Below are 22,683 nucleotides of genomic sequence, written 5' to 3' on the forward strand. Positions count from 1 at the left end.
TCAACTGTAAAGTAGGGACTGATGTTAGGGTATCTCTTCCTGCATGCCAGTCCTGTCCAACTATGTGCGACCCTAAGGACTGTAACCTGAGAGGATCCTCTGTCCTCACGGGAGAATCTAATGGAATACTGGAGAGGGTTGCCATTTCCTCCTCCAGGGGATCTTCCCAGTCCAGGGATCCAACCTGTGTCTCCTGCACTGGCAGGCGGATTCTTTTCTCACTAAGCCCCAGAGGCCGCTAGTTTCATGAAAGGGAGCAATGGCCATATCTTATCAGGCTGCTGTGTCCCATGATTCAACAAAACAAAACACGGTTTGTGTCTCAATTTTTCCATCCTTAAAACTGAGTTAGCCTGGCTATGCGAAGGCTACTCAGCCGAAAAAGAAACTTGCAACCTTCAGGTATTACCATCCCAACGCCGCGGACAAACCCCCTATATTTGTCAGCCAATCACAAGCTCTTGGAAACCTGCCAGAATTACAAACCTAACAAGCGCCTTTCGAGACCGCCCCGGTGCCACGCCCAGACCGGCGCCCCGCTCGCACATGCGCAGCAGTAAGTCCTTCTGCCCTTGGGGTTACTTCCTCCTCAGAAAAGGCGGCTGTAAGTCCGTCGTACTTTAACATATTTTAATCCTCACACCTCTCTCGGGGGAATTTTTGTTTAAAACAGCAGCAGCAGCTATCTGGAATTTGAATCATTTTGGTTTCCTATCACTGGAACTTCCCCTTTCAATCTAAGGAACTTGTCTCCGAAAAGTTGTCATCCGTTTGTGGTGCAGATCTCGCGAGAAGGCGACCGTCTCTCGCGTTATTTCCTTGCTTCCAGAATCCTTAGCGCGGAGTGGAAGAAGACTCTTTTAGCTCCGCTTCTTTTGATTACTGCGGTTTCCTCAGCGGCTTCCCAGGTGCTGAGTCTGTGTGAGAAATGGCGGCCCCAGAACAGCCGCTTCCGATGTCCAGAGGATGCCAGAGTTCTGTTTCGCTTTCTCCCCCGCGGGGCGACCGAACCCTTCTAGTGAGGCACCTGCCAGCCGAGCTTACCGCTGAGGAGAAAGAGGACTTGCTGAAGTATTTCGGGGCGCAGTCCGTGCGCGTCCTATCCGATAAGGGGCGTCTGGTAAGAGCGCGGGAACCCCTAGTTTCCGGGGAAGGTCCTAGGCCGGTGACGTGGGGAAGGGACGTTCTGACAGAAGGAAAAAGGAGAGTGGGGAAGATGCGCCTGTGGAGTGGAGGCTTCCTCTTCCCCTTCCCAGTCTGTCTTTCATATCAAAATATCTTTCGTCCCAAATCAAGTTTTAATTGGTTTGTGCCTCGATTAGTCGCCGCGCTGCGGAGAAGGGCGATTGAGAAAGGCAAAGCAGAAAGAATGAAAAGTAACCTTTGTTATATTCCTTTTCTCACCCACCCTGGGAATCTCGAAACTCCTCGGAATTTAGAAGTATTTGTTTCAAAAATACTTTCAAAAATATGTAACAAAGGGAAACAAAAATCTTGGTTTGCTTATAAGCCAGCGTTAAGAAGTTCATCAAAATAGAGGAGAAACTACAGAAGTCGGCAACTTGAGTAAGCTGGTTACAGGATTTCTGCTAGATTTTTGAGGAAGATGTTCTTCATAAATATTGTATAACGTAATCTTTCAGGGAGTGATAATTTAAAACTATTAAAAGTCCAATCCAGGAATGTACAAAATGACTTTATTTTCCATTATACCTGAAGATGTTTTACATGATTGCTCTTCATTAAAATAGTGACGGTGATGTTATTAAATTTCTGCCAGATGATCTATGACGGGACAGGACATCAATAGTTTGTCTCCCTAGGTGATTTTAATATGCAGCCAAGGTTGTGAATTGAGTTAAAAGAAAGACCTATTTAAACTTTGCATTTGGCTATATAGCGAAAAGTTTAGATCTTTGGATGCGTTATACATGGAACATATTTTATGATTTTGGATAGTTTAAGAGTGGACTTCCCTGGATAGTAGAGGTTTTTAAACTTACGGACTGTTGAAGTACTTGAAAATATATTTAAAACATGCTGTGTGTGCGCAAGGCTTTCATTTCAAAGAAGTCTGATCCTAAACTGATTTAAAAACACTGTCCTGAAATTCACAATCAGTTAAATGATCTTGACTTCCTGCCTTTTCTGTGATTTTATTAGTGTGTCAAATCACTGTCAGCTGGTAAAATATCAGACACCCTTATGAGAAATTGAAATTATATTTGAAATAATTTGTACCTTAATTGTTTTTCAGAAACATACAGCTTTTGCTACTTTCCCTAATGAAAAAACAGCTGTGAAGGTATGACTCCTTCTTTTCTGTTACTTATTACCAACTTTCTGTTATACAGGCATAGTTAAAAAATGAAACATTAGGCTAAACTATAGTTTTTAAAGGCAAGGTGAAGTAAGTGAAAGTCGCTCAGTCCTTTCCTACTCTGGGACCGGTGGCCTATATAGTCCATGGAATTCACCAGGCTAGAATACTGGAGTGTGCAGCCTTTTCCTTCTCTGGAGGATCTTCCGAACCCAGGGCCTCCTGCATTGCAGGCGGATTCTTTACCAACTGAGCCACCAAGGAAGCCCTTTTAAAAGCAAAAAGGTTTGTATTTCCAGAATTTGCCTCATTGGCTGCGTGCAGCTTGTCAGTTGGCAGATTTTGCCCAAAGTGTAGATATTTGGGCATAACACTATTATGAGTTGACCAAAAAGTTCACTGGGGTTTTTCCTTATGATGTTATGGAATAGATTAACAGGAACATGAATATAAATTGAACTGTAATTTTTTATATAATTAAAAATGACAAGCTTTGAAGGATGCAAACATCCTTTAGACATAAATGTTGTAAGGCAAGATGCTTTAAGCATTAAATAGAGAAGGTATAATCCTAGGGGATCATTTGCAAAGGAGGTGACCTTTGAGGTAGACCTTTAATGATTAGTTGGATCTTGAGACGAAAACAAAGGGAAATGGGTGTTCCATGTTCTGAGACCGCTAAAGAAAACTGTGGACCATGGAAAGTTCTAAGTGGAGCAAAAGCTGAGGGTTGAAATTGAAATAGGACTTGGAAAGTAGGTTGAGTCTAAATTTGGGTTGAGGGGAGGGAGGGATTGAATTTTGTTTAGTAGTTATTCTTAAGGTACTTGAGAAATGTAAGCTGACCAGTAATATAGTCAGCTTTATGAAAGATATCTTATAGAGTTCATGTAATGGATTAGATAGGGAAAAAGATTAGACATAGAAAAATCAAAAGGAAAGGCTAGACAAGAGAACTGTTACAATGGCCAAGGCAGGAGAAAAGATCTGAATAAGGAAGTAAGAAGACAAAAGAAGTAGATATACATTGGGTAGAGATTGTGTTTGTAGGTCCTGTGATCCCTGTAGATATGGTTGAGAGGGAACACGTGAAGATTTTCAGACTGAGTTCTTGGGTTATTGCATTAGCTGATATGAGGGGCAGGACTCAGAGAATGTTTTCAAAGGTATGTAATGAATTCATATGTTATCTATTGACTTTGAGGAGTCAGTGGGCTACTTCTGTGGAAATATTTTTAAAAGCAATTAAAAATATGGGTCTAGAGTGGAGGTAGGCTTAAAAATGGAATTTCTTCAACAAAGTGAATAAATATGGTTGCCCAAAGGAAGAAGAATCAGCAAAGAAGACAGGGAGGGAAGGAGAAGTTAAAAAGGAAATAGAACTAGAAAACAGATTCTCATGGATGCAAAGAAAAGAGAGTTTTAAGAAGATAAGATCCTCTGATGACACAAGGTGAAGAATTAAAAGTCTAATAGTAAAGTACTTTTTATTGGGAAACTGTAGAAAAGACTAAATTCTTAATAAGGGGAAAGGACACTTTAAATTGTAGTGTATCCATACACTGGACTACAACCCTCAGAAAAATGAAGTCAAAAGAATATGTACTGATCAAGAATGTAACCCAGATAGATTCATAAACAAAGTTGGGAAATACATACTATGTAACCTTGGAGTTGAAAAGTACTACTATGTGTATTAGTGTATGCCTAGAACAAAATGTAGCAGAGCTATATACCAGATAATAAATGTCTTTCTCCCAGGGTGGAATTACAGAAGACTTTAACATTGTATGTATTAAAATATAGGAGAACATTTTTTTCAAAAAATACCTTTTGAAATACAGTTTTAAAATATTGTTGGTTAAATATGGTAATGAACCACATTGTTTTAGAGTCAAGATTAACTTGGAGGAGAGGACATGGAACCCATCATTATCTTTGGGAAATATTTGTATCGAAAGGAAGGAATGAGAAGATAGTAGCAGTGATAGAGTTTTTAGGTTATAGTGCACCTGATTGATAGTTCTTTAAAACAAAGGGAGAGAAATGTTTATAATAAGTAACTGAGAAAGCTATGAGGACTAGTTAACATTAAAAATTAAAAGCTATAACTTTGAAGAGAATGTGTAACACATTTTGAGTGGAAGAAACTTGAAGTAATTCAGCTGTATTTCAGATAATCAAAGGTTCGTTGACAGTGAAGAGGTCTAGATTGAATTAAGGACTTGAAAATTATTAAAACATTTAGAAACTTGGTTTGTATAATGAGTCAAATAAGAATACATAAAAATGGTAAAATAAAATTACAGTCTCAGGTAAGCCCTAAAGTTCCATTTGTTCAAAAAATACACAGTACCTACTATGTGCTGGATGCTCCTTTAAATCTTGGGATCTATCAGTAAATAAAACACAGATTTATGCCCTCATTTGAACTCCTGTTCTTGAATGGAGAGACAGACCATAAATAATAAACTTAGTAAGTTTTTTAGTATTTTAGAAAATGAGAAATGCTATTTGAAAAAAAAAAAAATAGCATCAGGAATGCTGGGTTGAGAGGGTTAAGCTACAGTTAAGGTAGTTAGGGTTGACCAACATTTGGAAAGAAGTGAAGGAAGTTAGCTAAGGAATGAATCTGGGGAAGTGAACTGCAGTAAGGGAAATACGTAAAATACACTAGCTTGTGACCAAGGCATGAAAAATGGGGGGAGAAATTGGATTTGAGGTCAGGAAAGTTAGTGAGGGCCATGACATGTGCCTTCTAAGTACATTAGATTTTGCTGAATAAAATTGGGTGCCATTGTAGTACTGTGAGCAAAAGAGCATCATAATTTGACTTATATTTAGAAAGCTATGAGGACTAGTTGGAAGAAGACAATGGCAGCCCACTCCATTACTCTTGCCTGGAAAATCCCATCGACAGGAGAGCCTGATAGGCTGCAGTCCATGGGGTCACTAAGAGTCGGACACGACTGAGCAACTTCACTTTCACTTTTCACTTTCATGCATTGGGGAAGGACATGGCAACCCACTCCAGTGTTCTTGCCTGGAGAATCCCAGGGACGGAGGAGCCTGGTGGGCTGCTGTCTATGGGGTCGCACAGAGTTGGACGTGACTGAAGCAACTTAGCAGCAGCAGCAGAGGACTAGTTAACACTAAAAATTAAAAGCTGTAACTTTGAAGAGAATGTGTGACACATTTTGAGAGGAAGAAAGTTGAACTCAACACTTTGTGTTGAGAATAGATGGAAGGCAGGGAAGAGTAGAAACAGAAAAATGTGTTAAAAGATTATACTGCTAGTTCAGTCCAGAGATTATGGTTGTTTGGACCATGGTGGTAGCAGTGGAGATGGTAAGGAGTAGTTAGATTCTAGATTAATTTGGAAGCAGAAGCAAATACCAATTTTTGATGGCTTGGTTATGCAACATGGGAAAGAGGTGTTAAGGGTTATTGAAAGATTTTTGACATGAGTAAATGAAAGAAGGGAGTTTCCATTGAAAGTTTCCAGATGGGAAACATTTGAGCTGAGGGTGGGGAGAGAAGATTCAATTCCTGGAGTGTTAATTTTAAAATGTTTAAAATTAAGAGAAGCCATCCAATAGTTTGAATATATGTTCCTTGACTTAAGGACAGAGATTTTGGCTGAAATTATAAATTGGGAAATTATCAGCATAGAGACGGTCTTTAAATTTAGGGTACTGGTACTGGACTAGATCCAAAAATAGATCTCTGGAGTATACCAACGTTAAGAGTTCAAGACAGCATAAACCAAAGTGATTGAGGAGTAAAACACAATAAGCGTGGAAGAAAACTGTAGGGAAGTTATAATGTCTGGACTCCAAGTGAAGAACATGTACCAAGGAGGGAGTGATTGTGTTAAATACTATAAAATGAAGATTGAGAGTTGACCATTGGTGTGGCAGTACAGAATTTGTTTATGACAAGCAGTGTCAGTGGAGTGATTAAGGCATAAACCTGATTGGAGTGAGTTTGAAACTGGATGGGAGGAGAGGAATTTTAGATAGAGAGCATAGATGTTTCTTGAGGAGCTTTACTGTTAAAGTAAGGGGAGGGAGGGGAAAGGGGGGAATAGTGATAAGTGGGATCAATAGATGAGGAAAAAATACTTTTAGGATGGGAGAAATCAGATTGTGTTTGTATACTGTTGTGGACAGTCCCGTAGAGGACAGAAAATTGGCAATGTAGGTAGGAACACAACCTGTACAGTTCCAGAAAGAAGAAGAGGGGCTAGGATTTAGTATACAAGTGAAGTGAAGTTGCTCAGTCGTGTCTGACTCTGATCCCATGGAATGTAGGCTACTAGGCTCCCCATCCATGGAATTTTCCAGGCAAGAGTACTGGAGTGGGTTGCCATTTCCTTCCCCAGAGAATCTTCCTGACTCCGGGATTGAACCCAGGTCTCCCACATTGCAGACAGTCACTTTAGCGTCTGAGCTACCAGGAAAGCGTATACAAGTCAACTAGATTTAAATAAGAACATGGATCGTTGATATGTGATAACAGATAGAAGGGTAGAATATGTGGATTCAGAAGATGGTAGATGAGAAATTATGGTTTGGAATCCGAAGTTCTCATTTTGTAGCTTCATTTTTCTTAAAGTAGGAAGCAATATCCAAGGCTAAAAGAATGGGACAGGACTATCATGAAGTTAAGGAAGAAGGAAATAGTGCAAAATATTATCTTAGAGATTGGTAGAAAAAAATGAACTGAGAATGTAGTATGTAACTGGTTGGCTTCATTAAGATTGCCCTCAGATTTGTGGTTGTGATTGTGAATTTAAAGTGAGACCAGCCCAGTTCATTATGTTTGTTTTTCTAAACATTTTCTGCTGCATTAGCACAGGTAAAGTTGGATTTAACCAGATCTTAGTTTTGCTAAGTGATTGGAAGTGATTGCCTAATGAGTAATGAAGGCTTGGCAGCCTGACATTAGAAATGGGTGAAAAAATAGCCAAGGAAATGTTATCAGCATTAACAAAAAAGTGTATAAATTACTTTGTATGTGGTCTCTAACAGATAACATAGGTACAGTTATTACTTATTTTACTCTTTTGTTCTTCCAACTGAAGGCATTGACAAGACTTCATCAACTGAAACTTTTGGGTCATACTTTAGTTGTTGAATTTGCAAAAGAGCAAGATCGAGTTCATTCACCATGTCCCTCTTTGGGAACTGAAAAAAAGAAAAGGTATGTAGATAGGTTTTCCTAGCCTTTTAAAAGTTTATTATTATTTTTTAAATTTATTTAAAAAAATTTTTAAATTAAAAAATTACTAATTTTTTTAAGGAGTTGTATTGCTATTAGATTATTTTCAGACTAGCAAGTAAATAATCTGAAACAGTAAATGATTGTATCTTTCTACTAAATCTAGTGCTTGAAAGCAATACATTTGTTTGTTCCTAATTATGCATTAGTAACCTGAGTATTGATTTAATATTAGGACTTAACCAGTGTGAAGTGAAAAGAGAGTAGGGTGAAAGCGTTCAACTGTAAGTGGAGGGAAGGTAACTAGTATAAAGTCCTAATATATAGCAAGGTATCATTAATAGGCACAGCCTTGATTCCTAGCTGTAATTCTTTGTAGCTATATAACCTTTATAAGTTGCTTTACACCAGTAGTTTTCATAGTACAATCCCTGCACCAGCTGCATCATCGAGAATCTTGACTGAAGGAAAGATTGTTCGTCCTTAACCTAGTCCTACTGAATCAGAAATTTGGGTTGTTGGGGCTGGGGAGGAGGATAGGCCCCAGTGGTCTGGTTTTTAAGAAACCCTTGCTAATGCACATTAAAGACATTTGTGTGCCACTATTTTATACCTGTGAACTTCAATTTTTGTGAGTGAGGGCTGTCAGTAAGATTAATCATACCATCTTTGTGTCGTTGCTATGAAGAATAAATGAAAATGTGCCTTGCCTTATATAATATCTGGAATTAGTTTTCTTTTTCATTGGTATTTACTTAATAGCTGAAAATTGTACTTTCACAGCTGTTTTTATAATGCTGTGTTTGAAAAGATAGTGTCATTTTAGTCATTCTGTTTCTTCTATAGATAACATCAATTTTGATTCCATATTTCTTAGGTCTGATGATCCTGTGGAAGATGATAAAGAAAAGAAAGAACTTGATTGTTTAACCATAGAAAATGGAATCGCACCAAACCATGGGTTAGCATTTTTGTTTGTATTTCATTGTGTCTTTTGGTTTTATTTTGGATAGGTAGGTTTGTGTGTATGTGGGGTATGTGTGTGTGTGTTGTCAAATAAGGTATTTTTAAAGGATATTTTAGTATATATAATGAAGATTTTTAGTGTGTTGATTAAACATATTGAGCATTAAGAGTTTGTCACTGAATTTGGGTTCCATTAAAATGTTCAAAGTTGTAAGATAAGCTCTGAAAAGAAATGCTATATTCTATAATGCAGAGAGAAGGCAACTTGCTCTTTAAATGTAATCATTTAGATCTTTTAGGAACAGAGTACTCTTAGATTTACTGAATCATTTGAGCAATTTGTATGTTGTTGGGTTACCTAAAATGAATTATTGATATGAATCTTACTAAAACACAATAAGCATTTTAAGTATTTTTTTTAGGCTGACTTTTCCTCTAAATTCATGCCTCAAGTATATGTACCCACCACCTTCAAGTACAATCCTAGCAAATATAGTAAATGCTTTGGCAAGTGTGCCTAAGTTCTATGTACAGGTAAGTAGAATAAACATTTCTCAAAGTAAATACTTTCTCATACTTTTTAAAAAATAGTTGTATTAATCAGACTAATTCCTAAAGGGGTGATTATATTTCAGAATTTTAAAGATGCCTTGGATTGGGCTGTTATAGCTAAGTACCATGATCTGGACGTTTTTTAAATAATAGAAAATTATTTCTCACAGTCTGGAGGTTGGAAGTTGTATTCCAGTGTGCCAGTATAGTCAGGTTCTGGTGAGGGCCCTCTTCTGGGTGGAAGATGGCCATTTTCTCTTTGTAATCTCATGTAGCTGAAAGAGCGTGAGAGAGCTTTCAGTTTGCTTTTTATAAGGTACACTATTCCCATTTATGGGAGTTCTACCCTTACGACCTATTAACTTCACAAAAGCCTCATGTCTTAATACCATACCATTACAGGTTAGGATTTAACATATGAATTTTTGAGAGGGACATAAACATTCAGTCTATTGCAGAAGGTAGTGAAAAAATTACTACATTCAAGTACGGGTTTTTATAAACTATAGTGTAAAAATACTATGTTTATTATTAATAATACTAATAAGCATAAGCTAATTTGGGAAATGTAATTTCTGGTAATTCTTCATTACTTTAACATATGCTTTTTCCTTTCTTAGAGGAAAAGATACAGAGAATCCCTCAATAAATGCTTAGAAATATTAACAATAAAAGATACTTTTAAGTACAAAATATAGATGATGATTTTCTTTATTATGCTTCTCTATGTTTCATAATTCACAATAATCAAGGGAAAAACACTTTAGTAAATTTCACATTGTAAGACTATAACATTTTTAATAATGAGAATAATGGTATTTTGTACAATTGATAAATATTTTAGGAAGGTTGGTCTTCTAAGATATACCAGTGCCTGAGATATACCAGTTTAGCCCTTTGCTGGTATTATAAAGGCAAGAGGTGATCCTTCCTTTGCACTAAATTAATCACTAGTGTTATTGCAGAGTTTTTAAGTACTCTATCAGATGTGAGTTGAATCATGATTTTTCTATTTGATTTCAAATGTTTTATCCCTTTTATTAAGGTGCTTCATCTTATGAATAAAATGAATTTGCCTACACCTTTTGGACCAATTACTACCCGGCCTCCCATGGTAAGAAAGCTCTTGGAATTTTCAACATTCAAAATTTCGCTTCTTGTGGTGAGATTATTGAGGCTAAATTTTACAAATGTTGTGCCAGTGACCTCTAACGTGTACTTAAAATGAAGAACAAATACAAAGTTAATGTAATAATAGTCCTGTGGAGAACTGAAAGTGGGAAAGAGCCAGAACTTTTTTTTTTTTTAATTTTTTCTTTCTTGGCCATGCTATGCAGCATGTGGGATCTTAGTTCTGTGATCAGAAATTGAACCCATGACCCCTGCAGTTGAAGCATGGAATCCTAACCACTAAATAGCCAGGGAATTCCCAAGAATATTAAAGTGATGTTTTTAGTAATAGAGGCCATCATTTCTCTTAGGGTTATTCAGTCCTTTGATCTAGAACATTGTGCTATCCTACAAGGTAGTTAACATTTAACAAGCTGAATTGTCTAAAATTTCCATTTTTCTGGTTTTATTGCTAGTAAGTTAAATTTGGAGAAGATAAAAAAGGTTGATAATTTTTTTATTAGAATTTACTATGCAGATCTATCAATAATTTTGTTGGTAGGTTATGTCTGCTCTTCAGTAATTTTAGCAATTTTTTTATTTTGCTGTGATACTCAGTACTTTGTTTTTTGTTTTTATTTTTTATTAATTGGAGTATAGTTTACAGTGCTGTATTTCAGGTGTGCAGTCATACCTACATCAGTTATATTAATATATATATGTATAGCTCTCTTTTTTAGATTCTTTTCTCTATATAGACCATTGTAGGTTATTGAGTGGTTTCCTATGCTATACAGTAGGTTCTTATGTATATTATGTATAGTAGTGTGTATATGTCAATCCCAATCTCCCAATTTATCCCTCCCTCACTTCCCTCCTGGTAATCATAAGTTTGTTCAGATTCATGAGTGATTCTTAAGTCATGTTTGTAACTCTTTTATTTCTGTTTTCTAAATAAGTTCATTGTACCATTTTTTTAGATTCCATGTATAAGCAATATCATATGATATTTGTCTTTCTCTGACTTAACTTCATTCAGTAAGACAGTTTCTAGGTCCATCTGTGTCACTGCAAGTGACATTGCTTCATTCTCTTTAATGGCTGAGTAATATTCCATTGTATAAATGTCCCCTTAGTACTTTTTTAGATAACAGCAATGAGAAATTATTTTAGAAGGCTAACAAATAGAAAATTTGCTTTTGTATTGTGCATTGATTGCTTTTCTAATGTCTATATTGGCTTCATAATTTTTCTTTGTAACCTAAAACCTCAATGCCTGGCATGTTGCCAGGATAATAGTTAAAATTATACTAGCTGCTGTTAACAAAACTCAAATCTTAGTCACTTAACACAATTCAGATTATCTCTTGCTCATGTCAGGTTCATTCCAAAAGTAGGGCAGAATGGTGTTCTTTCCTGAATCACTAAAAAGATCCAAGTTAATCTGCACTATGTGCATTCCCTGGTTGGTGAGGACGTTAACGTGCAGCCTGCAGATAAAGAAACGAGAGAGTTTTATGTGTGAGAAGTCTTTATGCTTACCTTTTCATTGACTAAAACTCGGGTGAAATCTAACTGCAAGGGAAGTTTGGAAATTTACTGCAGCTAGGTGCCAAGGCAGAAGAAACAAGTTTTGTGATCTACTAAAGTCTACTGAGGCAGGTGTTCCATCAATATATGTTGAATGTGTAAAAGAAAACCATGAGGAATAGAGAAATGTGAGAATCATGTATCTGAATGGAAATAGTTTTCTAATCTGTAAACATCATAGATTACCATATTATTTTTTGTTTTTACTTAGTATGAGGACTATATGCCATTACATGCACCTCTTCCAGCTACATCTCCTCAGCCACCAGAGGAACCTCCTTTGCCAGATGAGGATGAGGAATTATCTAGTAAAGAATCAGAATATGAAAGCAGTGATGATGAAGACCGTCAAAGGTATGTCATGTCAAATATTTGTGTAGATTCTAGTAAACATAGAATATATGAATGAGATTCTCTTACTCTTCGTAAATTTTGCATATAGTTGTTCCTAATTGAGGGTCCTTAGCATTTGTCCATTTCCAACTCCCCATCATACTGTATAGATTAAGGCCTGAGACTAGAAATCAAGGCCTAAGGAAAAATTTTCGCATGACGAGTAATTTTTTGACTAATCATGGTATAAAATTGATCATCATTTTTTATTGATTCTGTATTTGTGAACTTGCCCACTAGTTACAGTTTATTTATAACTTCAACATCAGTAATTGCAGTGCTTTTACAGTCTTCTAGCAGACATGGGCATGTACAGAATGGTGAAAAATTTGAGTCATTTGACGTGCACATCACTGATGAGGTAGAATAAAGTGACATTCTGTCTTCTTGTTTCAGCTCTTACACTGTAAAAAAGGGTCTTTCTCACTGTTTATATGTATTATGTTTTTCATGTTTTTGTGCTGTTTGTTGTTGGTTTTGCTGTTTAAAATGCCCCCAAATGTAGTGTTGAAGTGCTATCTGTAACTGCTAAGTCACTTCAGTCGTGTCCGACTCTGTGTGTCCCCATAGATGGCAGCCCATCAGGCTCCCCCGTCCCTGGGATTCTCCAGGCAAGAACACTGAAGTGGACTGCCATTTCCTTCTCCAGTGCATGAAAGTGAAACGTGAAAGGGAAGTCGCTCAGTCTAGGGTTTCCAAAATCAAGAAGGCTGTGATGTGCTTTATGGAGAAAATTCTGTGTGTTAGATAAACTTTGTTCAGGCCTGAGTTATAGTGTGGTTGAGTATGAGTTCAGTGTTACTGAATCAAAAATATATATTAAATAAGATGTTCTTAAAAGTAAACAAACGTAAAACGAGGTATCTAATGATCAATTGATGAAATGTGAGCATGTGCTTGCAGGAACCTAATCCTGAATTTCCTTTAGGGACAGTGATTCATTATTCACTAATTGAATGTTTGTGAAGACCTTAGAGAGCAAAGTTAGGTTGTATTTCTGTTTTGTCAGTTTACTTCCCTGGACTTTTTTACCTCAGAGTAATTTCTAGAGCAACTTCATAGAGTTTTATACAAGAATATACAGAATGGGAAAGACTAGAGATCTCTTCAAGAAAATGAGAGATAACCAAGGGAACATTTCATGCAAAAATGGGTTCAATAAAGGACAGAAATGGTATGGACCTAACAGAAACAGAAGATATTAAGAAGAGGTGGCAAGAATACATGGAAGAACTGTACAAAAAAGATCTTCACGACCCAAAAAAGATCACTCATCTAGAGCCAGACATCCTGGAATGTGAAGTCAAGTGGGCCTTACAAAGCATCACTATGAACAAAGCTAGTGGAGGTGATGGTATTCCAGTTGAGCTATTTCAAATCCTGAAAGATGATGCCGTGAAAGTGCTGCACTCAATATGCCAGCAAATTTGGAAAACTCAGCAGTGGCCACAGGACTGGGAAAGGTCAGTTTTCATTCCAATCCCAAAGAAAGGCAATGCCAAAGAATGCTCAAACTACCGCACAATTGCACTCATCTCACATGCTAGTAAAGTAATGCTCAAAATTCTCCAAGCCAGGCTTCAGCAATACGTGAACCATGAACTTCCTGATGTTCAAGCTGGTCTTAGAAAAGGCAGAGGAACCAGAGATCAAATTACCAACATCTGCTAGATCATGGAAAAAGCAAGAGAGTTCCAGAAAAACGTCTATTTCTGCTTTATTGACTATGCCAAAGCCTTTGACTGTGTGGATCACAATAAACTGTGGAAAATTCTGAGAGAGATGGGAATACCAGACCACCCGACCTGCGTCTTGAGAAATCTGTATGCAGGTCAGGAAGCAACAGTTAGAACTGGACATGGAACAACAGACTGGTTCCAGATAGGAAAAGGAGTACGTCAAGGCTGTATATTGTCACCCTGCTTATTTAACTTCTATGCAGAGTACATCATGAGAAACGCTGGGCTGGAAGAAGCACAAGCTGGAATCAAGATTGCTGGGAGAAACATCAGTAACCTCAGATATGCAGATGACACCACCCTTATGGCAGAAAGTGAAGAGGTACTAAAAAGCCTCTTGATGAAAGTGAAAGAGGAGAGTGAAAAAGTTGGCTTAAAGCTCAACATTCAGAAAACGAACATCATGGCATCTGGTCCCATCACTTCATGGGAAATAGATTGGGAAACGGGAAAGAGTGTCAGACTTTTTTTGGGGGGGCTCCAAAATCACTGCAGATGGTGATTGCAGGCATGAAATTAAAAGACGCTTACTCCTTGGAAGAAAAATTATGACCAACCTAGATAGCATATTCAAAAGTAGACATTACTTTGTCTGTCTAGTCAAGGTTATGGTTTTTCCTGTGGTCATGTATGGATGCGAGAGTTGGACTGTGAAGAAGGCTGAGCGCTGCAGAATTGATGCTTTTGAACTGTGGTGTTAGAGAAGACTCTTGAGAGTCCCTTGGACTGCAAGGAGATCAGCCCTGGGATTTCTTTGGAAGGAATGATGCTAAAGCTGAAACTCCAGTACTTGGCCCACCTCATGTGAAGAGTTGACTCATTGGAAATGACTCTGATGCTGGGAGGGATTGGGGGCAGGAGGAGAAGGGGACGATGACAGAGGATTGAGATGGCTGGGTGGCATCACTGACTCAATGGATGTGAGTCTGATTGAACTCCGGGAGTTGGTGATGGACAGGGAGGCCTGGCATGCTGCGATTCATGGGGTCACAAAGAGTCGGACACGACTGAGCAACTGAACTGCATACAAGAATATTCATAATAATAATTGCAAATGAATTATTGTTTTACTTGTTCTTGATGATCTACATATATTTTATTTAAAGCTTCTGGCAAAGAGCAATAAGTTGTTAGTAATGTTCAGCAGAGCCTAAAATAGAAATTGCTGAACATTTTCTGTAGGGAGACAGAATTCTGTTGTCGTGGGAAAGCACCAGTGGATGATACCTAAATGAATTGATGTTGCTATCTTCAAGTGAAACTTTCTGTTTAAAAATAAACAGACAATGACTAGATTCGGTCCTTCGGCTATAATTTGTCAACCCTTAGCCTAGAAGACCTGTATAGGCAAATGGTGCGAATCACAGATACACACAGAAGCCACCAGATACAGAGGGAGTGTTTTGACAGGAATCGGAATCCAAGCAGAGAATCTAGGCACCATATACAAGTAATCACCAGCAATTTGAATGTTACTAAAGCAGTATCCACCTGAGTAGTGTGGCTCCTTATACATTCTCTTTCTAGTGAAAGAGTTAAAAGTCAAAGCATAGGTGGGGTTAAAATTACCAAAATTAGAGTTAATAGAACATCTGTCTTGAATAGAGATATTTATGAAGGCTGGCAGCTTTCGTTAGACTAATTTGTTGCTAAATAAAGAAAAAAAAGTATTACAGTGGATTAATTAACCTCTTTAAATTTTATTTTCTTTATGAAAACAATGATAGTAATGAGAAATGTTTTATAGGCTGGCCGCAACTGTTTTTGTTTTATTTGAATTTCCATTTAGGGATGTAGTGAGGAAGTCTGCAACTAATTAATTTCAAGTCATGAGAACAAAGCCTTTGAATGAACTAAGCTAAGCTCTGGTTTCATGCTTCTTTGTTATCTTTTGGAAATTATAAAACATGCTACTTCGTATTATTGATTACTTACATAAAATATGCCTTGCACTGTTGTAGAGGCTTAGTATACTTTTGGTGAGCAATTTATGAATATAGATATATGTTTCATATAACTGGATTTATTCATAAAATTTTTGTTAAACCATGGTTTTTAAGAGGCTTTAAAAATTTGTAGCATATGTTTTCATTTTTTTCCTGCTTAAGGAAAAAGGGTTTAAAACTTATTTTAACTCTTAACTACATATTATTGTGCTTGTTTTCAAATTTCACAAATTAACTCTGGAGAAGTAGAGCTGTGACTAATGGTTTTGAACTTGCTTTGTGGAAACATTGTATCTGATCCTGTGGAAGAGCCAAGAAAGACTAGAGAAGATCTATGCTAAATATTCATAACCATAACAGAGATAAGTTATATACAAAGTATCAATTGTCACCCCTTGGTTGATTAAGCAACTTTAGAGTATAATACTTGAAAACTCTGTTTTCAGGAACAGTGTAAGTTATCTTGTTTATAGAAGGATGCTTTCCAACAATTATGTGCAAAATATTTTTAACTTAAGTATTTAAGCCTAGGTTTTCTTTAATAATTAGAATATGAATCAAAATAATTTTACTATGTTTATAAGATCTGTTGACTATGCGTCAAGGCAAGAGCAGTAAAGTTACATAGATTATATTTAGTGTATCTTGTTTAACTTTTTGACACAAAGTACAGTCATTTATTTGGGCAACTAATAATTTTCTTAATAAAACATATCTTTAAAGCTTGACAAGTTGTAATTAAGTAAATTCCCAGTTCCTTCAAGCTAAGATGAGAATTGATCAAGGAGATTCATAACTTGAGCTTTTGTCAAATGAATTGTATCTTAAATTATGACTTAGAGATTCTACTTAAGCCATATAAATCATTTTATAATTTATAAGCTCAAATAAAAATTTAAGCTTAACAAAAACAATGGTAAATAACTGGGCTTTTACATAAATCTTTTTTACTTTTCTTTCCGTTAATGTAGAATGACCAAACTAATGGAACTGGCAAATCTTCAGCCCAAAAGACCAAAACCAGTAAAGCAACGCCATGTGAGAAAAAAGAGAAAAATAAAGGATATGTTGAATATACCATCATCTGCTTCACACAGGTAATTTTGTTTTAGATTATTGGATAAGGGTTCTTTATATAATTTCTTTAATTGCTTAACTGAAATCATTTCTCATTCTGACTTTTATCAGTCCATTTCATTTACCAATGATTTCTTATTTGCCAAATTCACAAGTATCCCTAATTTTCTCAAAGTTGACAAGCATTTGATGCTATTGACTATGCCAGGTTTCAAAATTGTCCACCTTTAATTTTTTGTTTCTCATATTTAACTCCGTCGCTTCCTCTTTTTCTTCCTACTTTTTTCTTTTTTGACTTTCACTCACTCACTCACTTGCTTTTTAAGTATTGGATTCCATATGTTCCTGTTTGTGGTCATTTTCCCTTCATATATTTTTACTACTTGTTAATATCATTAGTTTTTATGATTCACCTGTTGTAGCTGATAGATTCCAAATCTCTCTCTCTAGATTTAAACTCCTGAGTTTTATTTCCAGTTTCTTGTTTGTATACTCAGTGTCTTGTATGCACTTAAGGTATTATTCAAAGCAAAATTAATTTACTTTCGTTATGTCTTTCTCTTCCTATACTGACAGTTTGATAATGGCATCACCAGTGTGCTTATATGAAAGTTTGTTAGTTTTTCCTAACTTCACTACCTGATATCAAACATTTTTTTGCTAGCAGGTAAAAGTTCACATGGCTTAGCACATAGGACCTACCTTTAAATATTTATTAAATGTGTGATAAGTTCCATGCTAAATATTGTGGGGTTTAGAGCATGCTTCCAAAGCTCAGAGCTACCTTTTCAAACAGTGAGTTAATAGTCTTATGGGCAGGTAAAACATATGCACAGATGACCATTGTATTAGCAATTATAATAGTAAATGATATAACAAGATGTAACTGAGAATGAAAGATTGTGAGAAAGGAGAAATCACAGCCAGTTAAGAAATCTGGAAAGACTTTAAGACAGAGGAGACAGTTTGAGCTGGGCTTGAAGGAGGAGAGACAAAAATGAGTCAGGGAAGAGAGATGCAATTTGAATAAAAAAGTACATTTCTAGAGGTAAGGCAGTTTGGTGCTTAGGAATAGAAATGATGAAAGGGAAAGCTAGAAGGATGTGGAGATACCTGCCTTAAATGTTACGTAACAATATTTGAGTACATTGAAGGAGCTGTTTTAATACATTAAAAAATTAAAAATTTCTCTCAGATTTTATCTTCTTTCAGTAAGCTTTCAGGAAATATACTGATGTGGGGTGATGATCAGGGCAATGAATATGAAAGAATTTTATTAGATATAAATTAACTTCCCAGTATGTCTTAAACTTTGTGTTAGAATAGAGAAATTGCCAATGAAATAGTGTTTATTACTGTGTATTTTGTTTGAAATGTATTATCCCTTTTGACTGATTATCTGACATTTTGCATTAACAAATTTTTTTTGAAATTATGTTAGAAATTATTAGCCTGTTTGCCATGGATTTCTGTGTACTTACATATCTTAATCAACGAAAATTGCCATTAATTACAGTTTTAATTCTGTTCAGCTTTTCTACAAGGTAAATTTCCTTTGAACTTGTAAGTAACTTCATAAATGGAGAAAAGTTTGTTAAAATGATATTTTTACATTTTTAAAGGAATAGGTCTTTAATCTTTGGATTTTTTAGAATTATTTTCTCATGTTAAGTGTACATATTATGATGCATATTTCCCACCTATGTATGTTTTGACACCACAGTCCCATGCTTTTAATCCCTATAACAGCACCAAACAATTAAAAACTAATATAGTTGACCCTTAAACAACATGGGTTTTAACTGTGTGGGTCCACTTGTATGCAGATTTTTTCAGTAAATACTACAGTACTACATGATCTGAGGTTGGTTAAGTCCACAGATATGGATCCATGAATACAGAGGAACCATGGATATGGAATGTTGATGAAGTTATATACATACAGGTTTTTGACTGCTGGGGTCAGCACCCCTAACCTCTTGAGTTGTTCAAAGGTCAGCTGTAATATGAACCAATTATATTTTCCAGTGACTACATTAAAAGATGAAATTTATTTTAATAATGTATTTTATTTAACCAGTTATACCTGAACTGTTATTTCAAAATACAGTTAATATAAAACACTGTTGAAATGTTTTACATTTCTTTTTTTCCACACAAAGTTGTCAAACTCTGGTGTATATTTTGTACTTAGAACATAAGTACAGATTAGAACATAAGCAAGATTTCAAGTGCTTATTAGCCACTTGTGGCCTATGGCTACTCCATTGGCCAGCATAGATTTATTATATGTAGTATATAGAATACAGTGCATAAAATGCTTACATTACACATAGAATGAACTTTTTTGCATATTGGCCAATATCCTGATGTTTAGAATCAATAGTCCTAAAGTTCTGTCTCTTGTCTGACTGACTTTATGCAATTATTTAACATTCTTTAATCTCAAACTCCTTACCTGTCTAAACTAAGAATTTAATAATATCCATATGAGAAGTAGGATTTTTGAAGTATTAAATGTAAGTTACTTTGTTCAGTGCCTCTAGTGTGTTTTATTAGCTTTTTAAATTTAAAGTTAATATGAAATAATGTTTTTCTCAAAATTGTTTGCAATTACAAAGTAATGCTATGATTGTTTATAAACAGCAGTTTACATCCAGTATTGTTACCTTCGGATGTATTTGACCAACCACAACCTGTAGGTAATAAAAAAATTGAATTCCATATATCTACTGACATGCAAGCTGCATTTAAGAAAGATTTAGAAAAGCAACAGAATTGTGAAGAAGAAAATTGTGGTAAGCATATTCTAGTTCTTAAACATGCTATGTAAAAATTTTTCTCAATCAGTTTTTTGTATTAGAATTAAATTCTATATGCTTCTGTGTTTAGTATATGTGAATATATTTAAAATGTGCAGTTAGGTCTTCCTTAGTTAGTGTCATGGAATACTATTCATTTTAAACTTTTTAAATAAAACTAAAATTGGCGCTAAATGTGTTACCTTTTACTAGTAATGAACTCTAGGGTGAAATTTAGTCTGGTTTTTGCTGATATTTATTTACTTAAAAAATATAAGTGTTTCTTGTATTGAATTATTTTTCATTGCTTACTAAATGTGTGATGCTCTGTGGTTTTATTAGTACAATTGAATTACTGATTAGGAAAACAAGCTGTGAAATCTTGTGTGGAATTTTCTTTTAATCCAAAAGACACGGAAGGTTGTTAAACAAGATACCACTCTTAACTTTAAAGATAATATACTGATATTATAGATTTTTTCCTGCTTATTTTAAACATTATTTTGATATTATACTATAGTGGCATTTCTTTATTCTTTTAATTTTTAAATTTTAGAAATAATACCAGCCTATAGAAAATATAATCAGAACAGAAGCCTGTGAAATTTTAAAAAGTTAACACCTCAAACCCCACTTTTCCCTGTTTGACTACTTAGAGATAAGCATTGTTAGTAATTTGATATGAAGATAGTCCTTCCAGATCTCATCCTATGCTTGTGTATAAACATTTCATTCTCTCTCTTTTTTGTTTAAATAATCATCATAGGTTACTTTTTGAGGGTGCATTACACTCCATGGTAGAGTTATGTCAATATTTCATTAAATTCTAATGATAGAAGTTGAAGTTTTCATTTTTTTATTATTACAGAAATTCCGATATGTACATTTTTGTACATATATCTTTAAAAGCCCTTGTATGAATATAGGGTAGAGTTCTAGTAAGTGTTGCAGATGTACTGAATGAATAGGTAGTTTTAAGTCTTGTCTCTCTGATGGTGGTGAGAACACGTTGCCTTTACAGATAAGCTCTTTTTTTGGTTTCAGTGTCTGTATTTGATGGCTAGTGATGCTTTGACACAAATTTCTTAATTTTTTAAGCATAATTTACTCAGACTTCGACCTTATTGAGGGGCGTGGCAGTCATCCCATTCTGCATCAATGTAGAATAATGGTGAATAAACAATGAAAACAGTTTTAAAGGTTCTTTTCTTCCTGATGCCTTGGGGCCACAGAATATCTCTTGAAACAATAGTTTTTCCACATTAGGAGACTTTTAAGATCCTAAATGTGGCATGCAAATGTGGCATGTTTGCATCATTTTCACAGCTTTTTTAAGGTTTTGTTTGCCTTTTTAGGTAGTATAACTGGGAATTTTTCTACTACATGTTTAATCCTGTCCTTTTCAATCCTCTACCCCAAATCAGTTTAACTTTCACTGAATCTAAAATTGATGTTTTCTGAATGAAATTCATTATATTGCTATGTTGTGAATTAAAAATTTATAATTATTTTAATTTTCCCAATTGAGTAAGTGTGCAAATACATATTTTTCCTGACCTCTTGTAGGACCACCATTAGTATTGACCTTTGTTTTTTTTTTTTTCTTTGTTGGGGAGAGGTATAATGGATGGATTTTTTCTTTTTTTAAAGTACCCTCAAATGGAAATGTCTTTTTTTATGATTTTCATGTTATAGTGGCAGAGTTGAATAGTCATAATAAAAACCATATGACCTGCAAAACCTAAAATATTTACTGTTTGAATCTTTATAGAAAAAGTTTGCTCACCCGTTTCAAAGCATTGAGAAAAACACTAAAGAGGTTTAGTGCTAGAAGATATCTTAAAAATTAAAAATGGAGAAGAAAAACTATTTTGAAGGGGAGATTTTTAATGGCTAATGTCAATGTTAACTCTAGACTTACCTGCTACTGAAGCTGATGCATCTAATATAGGATTTGGAAAAATCTTCCCCCAACCAAATTTGAACATCACAGAGGAGATTAAAGATGACTCTGATGAAATGCCATCGGAATGTATTTCTAGAAGGGAGTTGGAAAAGGGCAGAATTTCTCGAGAAGGTAATTTCATCAAATAAACCAGAACTTACTTTCTATTTTACATTTCTTTGGCCCTTCAGAAGCAAAACAAATCTCTTCATGTTATTTACCATAACTAAAGCATGTACTTCAAGACATAGCTTCAGTTAAATGTTTTTAATCATCACTTTTGGTTTTTAGTGCTCATATTTTATAGGGAAGAAAGTATCGCTCAATACAATGTTCCCAGAGTATATTTGTTTGGAAGAATGTTTTCATTTCTGAGACTTTTATATGACATCTTAAGTCAATGTTACCAACAGTCTGGAATTCTGTATTTAAGATACAGTTGATAGACCATCACAATACTGTGTCTGAGATGTATGCAAAGCAGTTGTTTGTCTATTTAACTCTTTGGTAATTAAAAGCCTGTGTTTATGAATTTTATATCCTAATATGGTAGTTTTTTAAATTTTAATGGATTTTTCCTATTTTAGTATATTTAAAAATATTTAGGGGCTTTAGATTGACATGTGACACATAATAATTTCATAATAATTAGAAACAGACTTCCAAATAGCATTTTTGCTTAAACATCTAGTTGTCAGGAACACATTTCAGAGACTGAATAGAAATAGCTACATAGGGATTCAGAACCCACAGTTTGTCTGAAATACTTGATAATTATATTTTGAGTAATTTATTTTACATTTGAATATATTGGTGTTTGGTACTTAGGGAGATTGACTTTAATCAGAAAATAACACAGATGTTTGATAGCATCTTTATTTGCTCAGTCTTTCAAATAAATTAAAATTAAGCTTTAATAAAAATATTTTATTGGATACATTTTAGTAATTCTAGATGCCTGAAATTTTTTTAACTTATCACTTTAGATTCTTAATGGGTATTTTTATACCATTAGTAACAT

The 22,683-nt window shown here is 35.1% G+C and overlaps 1 protein-coding gene across 8 annotated transcripts in view; it reads left to right on the plus strand.

The window, feature by feature from the left end:
* The window catches only part of RNPC3 (RNA binding region (RNP1, RRM) containing 3), a 31,581-nt gene continuing 9,419 nt past the window's right edge, over window positions 522-22,683 (plus strand). For 6 of the 8 annotated variants that reach the window (XR_001917845.1, XR_001295482.2, XR_001295483.2 and 3 more), the window contains exons 1-10: window positions 523-1,120; window positions 2,258-2,305; window positions 7,407-7,525; window positions 8,421-8,504; window positions 8,932-9,043; window positions 10,107-10,175; window positions 11,973-12,115; window positions 16,811-16,936; window positions 19,563-19,714; window positions 21,633-21,794. Coding sequence is in view for 4 of the 8 variants with exons in the window: in XM_005678021.3 (XP_005678078.1) it covers window positions 929-1,120; window positions 2,258-2,305; window positions 7,407-7,525; window positions 8,421-8,504; window positions 8,932-9,043; window positions 10,107-10,175; window positions 11,973-12,115; window positions 16,811-16,936; window positions 19,563-19,714; window positions 21,633-21,794 (1,207 nt within the window). In the remaining 4 variants the exon portion in view is untranslated. Of the gene's footprint in view, window positions 1,121-2,257; window positions 2,306-7,406; window positions 7,526-8,420; window positions 8,505-8,931; window positions 9,044-10,106; window positions 10,176-11,972; window positions 12,116-16,810; window positions 16,937-19,562; window positions 19,715-21,632; window positions 21,795-22,683 lie in introns of all 8 variants that reach the window. The other 2 variants (XM_013962590.2, XM_005678023.3) reach the window with 1 other exon arrangement.

This window comes from Capra hircus, chromosome 3 (genome assembly GCF_001704415.2).
Source record: "Capra hircus breed San Clemente chromosome 3, ASM170441v1, whole genome shotgun sequence".
NCBI classification, from domain to species: Eukaryota; Metazoa; Chordata; class Mammalia; order Artiodactyla; family Bovidae; genus Capra; species Capra hircus.